This window comes from Urocitellus parryii, chromosome 6, assembly GCF_045843805.1.
Source record: "Urocitellus parryii isolate mUroPar1 chromosome 6, mUroPar1.hap1, whole genome shotgun sequence".
In the NCBI taxonomy this organism is placed as follows: domain Eukaryota; kingdom Metazoa; phylum Chordata; class Mammalia; order Rodentia; family Sciuridae; genus Urocitellus; species Urocitellus parryii.
This window is the reverse complement of record NC_135536.1, coordinates 154,162,165-154,171,915: the sequence shown is the minus strand read 5'-3', so window position 1 is coordinate 154,171,915 and position 9,751 is coordinate 154,162,165. Positions and strand designations below refer to the sequence as shown.

Sequence of the window (9,751 nt, the reverse complement as noted above, 5' to 3'; positions counted from 1 at the left end):
GGGCTGCAAAGGTCTGGGAGCAAGTGCCCTGTCCTAGGTCCAGCTGGGTTTGGAAATTGGGGCGGTGTGTGTTTTGGAGTGTGTGTGTGTGTGTGTGTGTGTGTGTAAAAGGGGGAGTGCTGGTTCCGGAGGGGGGTGGAGAAAAGCAGGGAGGACAGAAGGAGGAGGTAGAGTTTCAGGGCCGGGAGGGGGGCGCCTGGGCGCAGTGACGGGAACCAATGAGCTGCCAACTCGCGCGTCTTCTGCGTGACTGCAGAGATTGACGTGGAGGACACGTCAAATTGATTCCCGCACGCTGCAGCTTCCCGGTCAGACGAATTTCTCCCAATCGGATGAAGTTCACCCTGGGCCTGGGGTCGCGGGCGTGGAGAGTGTCCTGGGAACGGGCGACAGAGGCGGGGGCAAGTCCTGGGGCGGGCAGTGGCGCGCTCCGCGGCGGCGCACTGCGCGTCTGCAGCCCGCGGCCCGGCCGCCGCGGATCTAGGCTCGCGCACGCCCTCCCTCTATGCCTCTCCGGCGGTGGCGGCGCCCGAGCTCTCCCGGACTGCTCCGGGCCCAGCCCCCGCCGCTCCGGCGCCAGGCAACTGGTTGGCTCACGCACTATGGGTAAGAGGCGAGAGGCAGGCAAGGCGCGGGAGGGCTGGTGGGGTGGGTCGCGACTCCGCGCCTCCCTGCCCTCTGCTCTGCTTTTCCTGGGCAAAAACAGTTCTGGGTCCTGGACGACCCTCATTCTCCTCATATCCCCAGCCCTCGAGGAGCAATTCCTCAAGTTGGGGAGGGGGTCTCAAGTAGGCGCGCCCAAAGTTGAATGCTAGAGCGTGCAGTGAGCCCCTCGGCGCCCAAAGTTGAATGCTAGAGCGCGCAGTGAGCCCCTCTGCGCTCCCCAAGACTGCTCAGCCTCTTAGAGCAGGACTCAGGCAGTTTGCCTTCGGACTCTGAGCTGTCTGGGGATCTGTGGGTCACCTTCCGAGGCGCGACTGGGTGTTGAGGCCTGTGCCCAGCCAGACTGCAGCAACTGGGTATAGTCCATCGCCAGGCGTGGACATCCTTGGCTAACCCACCGGTGTTTTCTCCCCCTCCTGCTCAATTCTCGACCGGCGCGTCCGCAGAGCAGACCTACGGCGAAGTGAACCAGTTGGGCGGTGTGTTCGTCAATGGCCGCCCCCTGCCCAACGCCATCCGCTTGCGCATTGTGGAATTGGCACAGCTGGGCATCCGACCCTGTGACATCAGTCGGCAGCTTCGCGTCTCCCACGGCTGCGTGAGCAAGATTCTGGCGCGCTACAATGAGACGGGCTCCATTTTACCCGGGGCCATCGGGGGCAGCAAACCCCGCGTCACCACCCCCAACGTAGTAAAGCATATCCGGGACTACAAGCAGGGGGACCCCGGCATCTTTGCCTGGGAGATTCGCGACAGACTGCTGGCCGACGGCGTCTGCGACAAGTACAACGTACCCTCGGTGAGCTCCATCAGTCGCATCCTGCGCAACAAGATTGGCAGCCTAGCGCAACCCGGGCCGTACGAGGCAAGTAAGCAGCCGCCGCCACAACCTGCACTGCCTTATAACCACATCTACCAGTATCCCTACCCCAGCCCTGTGTCGCCCACCGGCGCTAAGATGGGTAGCCATCCCGGGGTGCCGGGCTCGGCGGGACACGTCAGCATTCCGCGTTCATGGCCCTCGGCACATTCGGTCAGCAACATCCTGGGCATCCGGACGTTTATGGAGCAAACAGGTCAGTCGTGGTGCCTTCTGTAGCCCTCTACTAAAGGACGGACTTGGGAGCGGGCAGATATGCGGGTGATGGGTTATACTCGCTCTCGTTTTTAGACTGGTTCTGGCTCAGGAAAGTGTTGGGGGGAAGCTGGGGGTCCAGATCCTTCTGTGGGAGCCCTCGGACATCTTGAACTTTTTATGACAAATATGAAAAATATTTCCCAAGTGGAAGAGTAGTCGCCGACCACAAATCCGAAGGCCTGAAATTGCATTTTTTTTTTCATTTTGCAAAAAGAATGCAAACCCCTATCGCCAAATCTAAACCAAACAAACTTCTCAGGCCATTCTGCTGCCCTATCTTTAGCTTTCAGGATCCCTCATAGTTACCCAGTATTCTGTCCTCCCAGACCCAGGGGGCTCTTCTGAGAAAAAGGAGTCCTGTGGTCAGTCTTGTCCAGTGTCCTAGATTTCTATCAGGTTCCCTTGGCCTTGCAAGTCCTGCGACAAGTACAACGAACCCTCGAACCCTCGGTGAGCTGGATTTGCCAGTAATGGCCACCACCTGCTGCAGCTACAGTCACAGGACTTGCCCTTTGACTGTAATTAAAACATAACCAGCTGTTGGTCATCTCTGGTGAAGTGAAAAGTGGAAGGTTTGGGACAACTATGGTGTCTGCCTATGGAAGGTCATGTGTGGACCAAATCTGGCTGTCTTCATACAGCTGGCAGGGGAATGGTGTTCTCTTATGGTAGTAGACTCAGGAGGAGGGTAAGAAGCAAAATCCATCATAACCCTGAGTAAAAAAGGGCAGCTTAAAAGAAACTTGAATGCTTTTACCCTTGTTTCAGTGGGGCAGACCTCTCAGCATACTGTTTTTCCTGGGGCTCTAACAGTCTGAGTTGTGGCGGAGTCACATCTTAACCAGCAGCCGCTAGGCCAGTACTCAGATCTGGAGTTTTCCCTCTTTTCCCCCAAGTGCACATAGGTGCTAGGAGCAGCTGTGTGTCTGGAACACTTCACTGGGTCCCAAGATTGACTCCTCTTTTAGAGTAACAGGATAGAACTATCTATCTCTCAATCCCCTCTACGCTTATTGAAACGTTAAAATATCTACACAATATTCGGCAGGCTGCCACGAATTTGAACTTGGATCTTTCAGAAATGCCGTCTTTGGAGAGTGGAATAGCTGCCTTGGCCTGGTGTGTCTGGTCCCTGTCCCCTTGGGCCGCGGTTTTCGTGGGAAGCGGGTCCAGGGCTGAGAGGAAGGGATAGTAGGCCCCTTCACCTTTCTTTCTCCTAGCCAGCTAGGAGTGAAAGCGAAACCCAGGACCCGCTGCTTCTGTGCTTCCGATTGCTCCCTGGATTGTTTGACCATCTCCAGGTGTTCCAGTGGACGCCTAGTTGAGCCTCTGGATACTAGCCTGGGTAGTTGATTGTTGGCACGCGTCTGGGTTGGAGGGTCAAGCCTAGATTCAAATGCGCGTTTTAATCCATTATGTGTCCCCAGCAGGGGCCCTGGCCGGGAGCGAAGGCTCCGCCTATTCCCCCAAGATGGAAGAGTGGGCCAGCGTGAACCGCACGGCCTTCCCTGCCACCCCAGCAGTGAATGGACTGGAGAAACCTGCCTTGGAAGCGGACATTAAATATACTCAGGTAACCCGGACGCAGGGGAGGTAGGTGACTTGCACTAAGGGTCTCCCAGGAGAAGTCTACCTGGCAGGCAGATCTTGTGTCTGGCGCCAAGCAGAAAATTTTTGTACTTTTCTGAGAGCCCTAGTATGGGGGAAGCTGGCTTTTGAGGGGATTGATTTGCCTTTTGCCAAGGTTCCTATGCTAACAAAGCTGAAAGTTCCAGATCACACTCCGATGGTGTGTACCATGACTTCTTTATCTTTTATTATCGTTTATAACGTTCGAATAGAGTTACAGAAATCATTTTACCAAAGAAAGAGTCCTTACTAGGAAAACCAGAGACTAGGCCTTGTGTAGATATAACTGACAAGGGCAGCAGGGTGAAGTGAAGACCCCACTCCACAGGTCAGCAATCGCGTGAACTGGAGAAGATAGGGTCTTCTGACTCTTTACTGATTCTCTGTGCCTCTTTACCCCGCAGTCGGCCTCGGGCATCTCGGCTGTAAGCGGCTTCCTTCCGGCCTGCGCTTACCCAGCCTCCAACCAACACAGCGTATATAGCGCTCCAGGCGGCGGGTACCTTGCCCCTGGCCCGCCTTGGCCACCGGCGCAGGGACCCCCGCTGGCACCCCCAGGGGCCAGCGTCACAGTACACGGCGGGGAACTGGCCGCAGCAATGACCTTCAAGCATCCTAGCCGAGAAGGTGAGGGGCTCAGGCTGGGAGGGGATCAGATGAAGGGGTAAGGAAGGGTGGAGAGGAGAAGGGTGAGCTACCAAAAAGGAGCGGTGGAGGTGGGGGGACAGCGCAAAGAGAAGGAGGAAGAGGGGGAAAGCCGCTGGGCATAAATTCTTGCTTTAAGTTTAAGGTTAAGATATTAATCTTGTCCCTTCTGGAGCAAATTCATTTCCAACAGGTGTTCCTAAGAGACACCTGATGTTGAGGGAGGCCCTGACGTGTAGACAGTGGGGAAAGAGGGTCAGTTCTGCAAACAGGACTCCTGGGTTTGGATCTGCTTCTTGTACTTTGGCCAAGTTATTGCTCCTCTCTGGGCCTCAGTTGCTCCATTACCAGAAGAGCCTAGAAAGCACCTTCCAGGCCCACATTTCTGTGACCTGCTAAATTTTTATTTAATCCATGATCAGGGTCTTGAGGGGCATCTTCTTACCCTGCCCATCAAAATTTGATTTTCCCTTTAATATGGGAAAAGTTTATTCACACATGAGTTTCCATTTTCTTCCTTGATGAAAGAAATGGTCGGATTTGCTAATTTTGAACCTGCCTGTGTTTAGCTTCTGATCACTAGAGATTGGCAGTTTCACCTACTTTGGGGCCAAATAAGGGGGAGGCTGACATCTCAGGGGGTCCCAGCCTCAGCTGAGAAGGGGACAGGGCACAGGACCTGAAGGATGGAGTGGGGCCCAAAAGATATTCCTGAATTACAAAGAGACCTTTACCAGTTGATTTGCCTCATACCTGCTGAGTGTGTGTGGGGGGAGTGGTGGCAGGTGGTAGAGGACTGGCAGGTGACCTGAGTGGCTTCCTCCTTGTTGCCTCCTAGACAAAAATTGCTGTTTCCAAATAGTCTTGGTGAGATAGGATGGCATTTATCTATGTGTGTGTGTGTGGGGGGGGGGGCGGAATTAAGTGCCATACATAGCAGTGAAGGAACTTTCCTATTTCTACCTTTTCTAAAACATACACATCCTGGAATATTAGCATATGCTGATTTGCCTAATTATAGACACATTTTTCCTAATTATAGACAAGACAAGCAAAATAAATTTACAAAAATTGAGAATTAGAACTTCTTTAACTTTTAAGTAACAGGATAATACCACTTGTTCATTTAGAGGAAAACTCAGATGAAGGAAATTTTAGAAAGAGACACCCATCCTCTGTGAAACCCAGGGATGTCTGTTGAAATTAAAATAAGAATGGAATTTTTATCGTTGCACAAGTAATTTTACTGAGAAGGTACATTTAAATTCAAAAAATAAATCTACAAATTTAAATGATTTCTGCTGGGTTGACCCCAAGGAAAGGAAGACTTAGAAAAAGGACCCAGTGTCTTTTAAAGATGTAGACATTTTCCAATAGAGTCACTTTGTTTTGGAGGCACTTCAAAACTCCACAGTATAAATAAGTTTGTGAAGTGTAAATAATTAACAATCCAAAGGTAAAATGTAAAATATTCTAAACTACTTCTACTAAATTTTAGAGGGGATGTAACTTTAACAGTTTGGCTTATTGTTGATTGACTTTCTTTGGTAGATATTACATTGGTGATTAAAATAATAATAATTTAATGTTATGATCCTTACAGTTCTTTAAAAGGTTCAGGTAAAGGATCAAGGACTAACTCAGGTCCATCAAAAATAATGATTTATTAAATGTTTTTTGTTCAAAGAGTATAAAATAATTATTTATTATGTGTCTATTTTCACAGCATGAGAATTATATATACACTTGGGTTATGAATTTTTTGATAGAAAAACTGACTTTGACCCCTGCCCCAACTGGTCCTTGAAAAGTAAAGTAATACAAATTACTGTCACTTATTTTCTAATCATTTCTTGAAATTAATATCTTCAAAGAAACCTAACCCATAAGATAGTTTGTTGTCACTAATTGCTCAGTTTTTTTATGGTAAGAATAGTATTCACTAAATTTGTTTTCGGTAGAAAAAATTTCATTAGAAAAACTGAAAACAAGTCAGTATCATGAATCCTCAGTAAAAATGCTTTTGATCATCTAGTGCATACACATGACAATGACATTCACATATATATGTATATGTGTGTATATATGTCTTACATATATATGCACATATAAATATGTATATCCTTCATATTATACATAGGTACAGTTAGACATCTTATAGTTATCAGAAGGAAAGCCTTTTCAAATGCCAAATTATGCATCACAATTTATTAATTTTATTTTGGGAAAGGTTATGGGTTTGGGTACTCTACTATGTAGGCAAGAAAATATGATCTACATTTCCCATCCCCTGAAGAAAGCTAAATCTTAGGAACTGAGAAAAGAATAGGAAAATCCACTTCATTTTCATGTGGAGGGGCTAATGTTCTATAAATTTAACAGTTATCCAAACGTCTTCATAGCTGGGGGAGACCCCCTCCTAAAGTGAAAGACCCCCACCAGACATTCCCTCAAGACAGTATTTGCAGCAGTATTTTTAGCAACCACCTTACTGTCAGGGTTTAAAAATCCCTCACAGCAGGTTTTAGAAAGTCTAAAGATTTGGAAATCACATCTGTAAGATATTGTATACATACATACAAAGAAAATGTGTTGTCTATATTTGTTAAAGGTAACTTGCAGCTTTCCCCCAATTATCTCTGCTTCAAGATTAGTTTTTAGGAGATCCTAAAACGATCACGAGAGCGCTGGCATTCGTTCGCCATAGAACTCCCCTGCCAATGCCGGGCTCTTTTGACCTCGCTCTGGGAGACTACTTCCCAGATCACCGGTGCCTCTGTTGAAAGGTCCCCGTGCAGTGGCCAGTTGCGATCCCTGATCCCTGTATTTTAAAAAAGGTCTGTCCGTATTCCTTACCCCACCCTCCCCTAGCCGAGTAAACGAGCTTGCAGAGCTCCTAACAAGAGTTTTTTGCTTCCGAATCCCCCAGACAAACTCACCCACATTTCCTTGAGTCCTATGATAGGAAATAGAATGGAATGGAAGGGGAGAGAGGGTCCCAGGGAGGGATTACAACAGAAAGAACTAAAAACACAGCAGGATTCGCCCCTGAAGGTGGGGTGGAATCTAGCTGCGGGATTCCAGGTGTTTATTTTTCAGGAGCCCATTTTCTTGCTTGTCTCTAAGGTAATCGGCCTTTGGTAGAAACACCTCCTCCCCCTCAGATGTTTTCTAAACAAATCCTCACTTTGAAGTGTGTGTATAGGGTGAAAAGAAAAGGTCTCAATACTTCGTTGACTTGGCAGTCACAACTGTGTTTAGGAAAGAGCTGAAAGGTGGGGAAAAGCCCAGGGGTCTCTTTCTATTGGAAAGGTCTGTGGACCTCTTTAAAATCTCTGCGAAACCAAATTGTGTGTGTGTGTGTGTGTGTGTGTGTGTGTGTGTGTTTCCCTGGCACATGAGGTGTGGGTTCTTAGTTCAGGCAGTCACAGCAAGTTGTGCCTGGGTCTGGGGTGAGAACTTCTGCAGGAGAGAAGAAGGAGGGGGCGGGTGGGTGTGGGAGACTTCTTTCTCAATCCAAATTGAGGCTTCTAAACTCTTCCTTTAAAGGAGGATTTATTGGCGGAAAAACAGAAAATGGAAAATAAGCCCCTTTAGGTATAAACAGCTTGTGCCTTCTGGTGCAGGAGAAGCTGAGCGCCCGGGACCGGGAAAGGAAAAATAGGGTTGCACAATCATAGCGTCACTTTTTGGCTTCCAGTAGCAAAACTTGGGCCCCTTCCCAAAACCCCAAATAATAGAGCAATACACAGAATACCGCCTGATCTGGCAAGCTGACTGTCACTTAATACGGAGGCCCGTCGGCCCTAGGACGTGCTGTGCCGGCAGTGGTTAGCGCATCTGGATCCCCAGATCTCGTGGGTACAACGAACTCTGCAGCTCCCTCAAAGCGTAACCTCTTCCTGTGTCAGAGGGCTTCAGGCTGCACCCGGCAGGAATATTTGTTTGGGGGCTCTTTTTCCACATGATTTTTCCCTGTGCCCACCTCAAGAGCGCCCGGAGCTGAGCCGCTGGCATCAGCGGAGATGATTACGCCTTGCACCTGTATGCTCGGTTGCGCTGCTGCGAAGATGTCAGCTCTTGGCTTCTGTCCGCTCCTGTCGGCTCCTCTCTGGTGGAAGCCCCCATTGGATCTGAAAACCTCTCTCTTCCTGCGTCAGTCACCTCCTTTTCTAAGCCGGTGGTGACAGAGTTGAGAGGTAAAAGAAATAGCATCCGGTGTTCACCACCAGGAGTTAATGGTGGTCCAAGTGACCATTTATGAGATCCACTTGCCCAGCTCCCCTTATACTTGATTCCCTTAAGTTTTCAATTCTATATAGAACGGTGGTAAATAATGAGTTAAAGGGAGAGGGAGGGGCGGGCATCTATGGGCTCTTGAGGCCTTTGGAGAGCACTAAGCAGCGAGCGCATCCAGCCCCCGTCCTGCAGGCATCCTAGCATCCTGGCAAGGTGCTAGGCAGTGACCCGATGATCCTGTGCTTCCTCCTACAGTGGCCGACCGGAAGCCTTCCAGTCCAGGGGGCAAGGCCCCCGATGCCCTCAGTAGCTTACATGGACTTCCCATCCCGGCCTCCACCTCCTAGGGGCAACTCTTCCCCAGCCCCAGCCTGAGCCTGAGGAAACTGCGGAAGGCTGGGCGGCCCAGGGCGCGCAGCTCCGCCCTGCAGCGGTGGCGCAGCGAGACCCTAGGACACGCAGAGGAGGAACCAACCCGGGCCGGCGGCAAGGACACATTCAGTCAACCCCTGGCTACGTTCTGCCTCTAGCCTGGGCAGCACAGTTTCTTTATGGGCCGGGGTATTTTGACTTTTCTGAACTTTGGCTTTAGACGGTTGCACCCTCGTGGAGATTCTTGCTCCGACGTGGCGTCCCTTGCCCTGCCAGACTCAAATTTCTTTTTCTTTTTTTTTTTTAATCATCTTTTTCTGCTCTTCCTCCCTTCCTCCTCCCACTTCTCTTTCTCTCTCTCCTCCTTTTCTTTCTTTCCTTTTTCTTTCTTCCATCTCATCCTACTTTACCTTTCTCTCCCTCCCTTCCTTGGCTTTGCCCTCTCCCCCACCTCTTTCCTTCTATTTTCCCCCTCCTCCCCTTTCCTTTGGTTCATCCTGGTGGTCCATGCTCTTCCTTTTCTTTTTACCCCTTTTATCTTTGGGGGCTTTATTTCCTTTCATCTGTACAGCTTCCTTAATCCTGTACCTTTCCCTGACTGGAAAGCCCCAGACCAGTCCTGTGACAGTTCCTTCTCTGAAGCCCCCCAGCCCTTTGAGTCCCTTAGGTCTAAGGGGTCTTGGAACTTAGAAAATGGACAGAGAAGCCACAGAACTCCCCCCACCCCCGTGTTATTTTTAGTGCTGAGAATAGAATTCAGGACCTGGTACCTGCGGGACAAGCCTTGTATCACTGAGTTACATCCCCAGCCCTGCCATAGCCTCATTTTATACTTTTATAACCAACCAAAACACAACCTCGGTGGTCAAACTGTCTTCTTTCCCTAGTATATTGGTGGAAGTCTGTATTTTCTCAGTGCTTGGTGGCTGGGCCTCTCTTTACTTCTGAGATGATGTCACCCCAAAGAAGATTGGGGTAAGAGTAAGGGACAGAGTAAGGGACAATGGGGCTGTCGGTGTTTTCAGTAATTAGAAAACTAGGGATCCTGGAGGATCCCCCTCCCAC

The 9,751-nt window shown here is 49.6% G+C and overlaps 1 protein-coding gene across 1 annotated transcript; it reads left to right on the top strand.

Annotated features, from left to right (window-relative positions):
• Positions 1 to 332: 332 nt before the first annotated feature.
• Positions 333 to 8,661, top strand: Pax1 (paired box 1). The gene is made up of 5 exons (XM_026393056.2): positions 333 to 606; positions 1,110 to 1,739; positions 3,232 to 3,374; positions 3,835 to 4,057; positions 8,570 to 8,661. Exons 1-5 carry the CDS (start codon positions 333 to 335, stop codon positions 8,659 to 8,661), a joined length of 1,362 nt encoding a protein of 453 aa, XP_026248841.1.
• The last annotated feature ends 1,090 nt before the right edge of the window (positions 8,662 to 9,751 follow it).

Coding starts and splice junctions, on each gene's coding strand:
- Pax1 (XM_026393056.2), top strand. CDS start 333: ATGAAGTTCACCCTGGGCCTGGGGTCGCGGGCGTGGAGAGTGTCCTGG. Junction 1,740..3,231: donor GACGTTTATGGAGCAAACAG/GTCAGTCGTGGT, acceptor TGTCCCCAGCAG/GGGCCCTGGCCGGGAGCGAA. Junction 3,375..3,834: donor CGGACATTAAATATACTCAG/GTAACCCGGACG, acceptor TTTACCCCGCAG/TCGGCCTCGGGCATCTCGGC.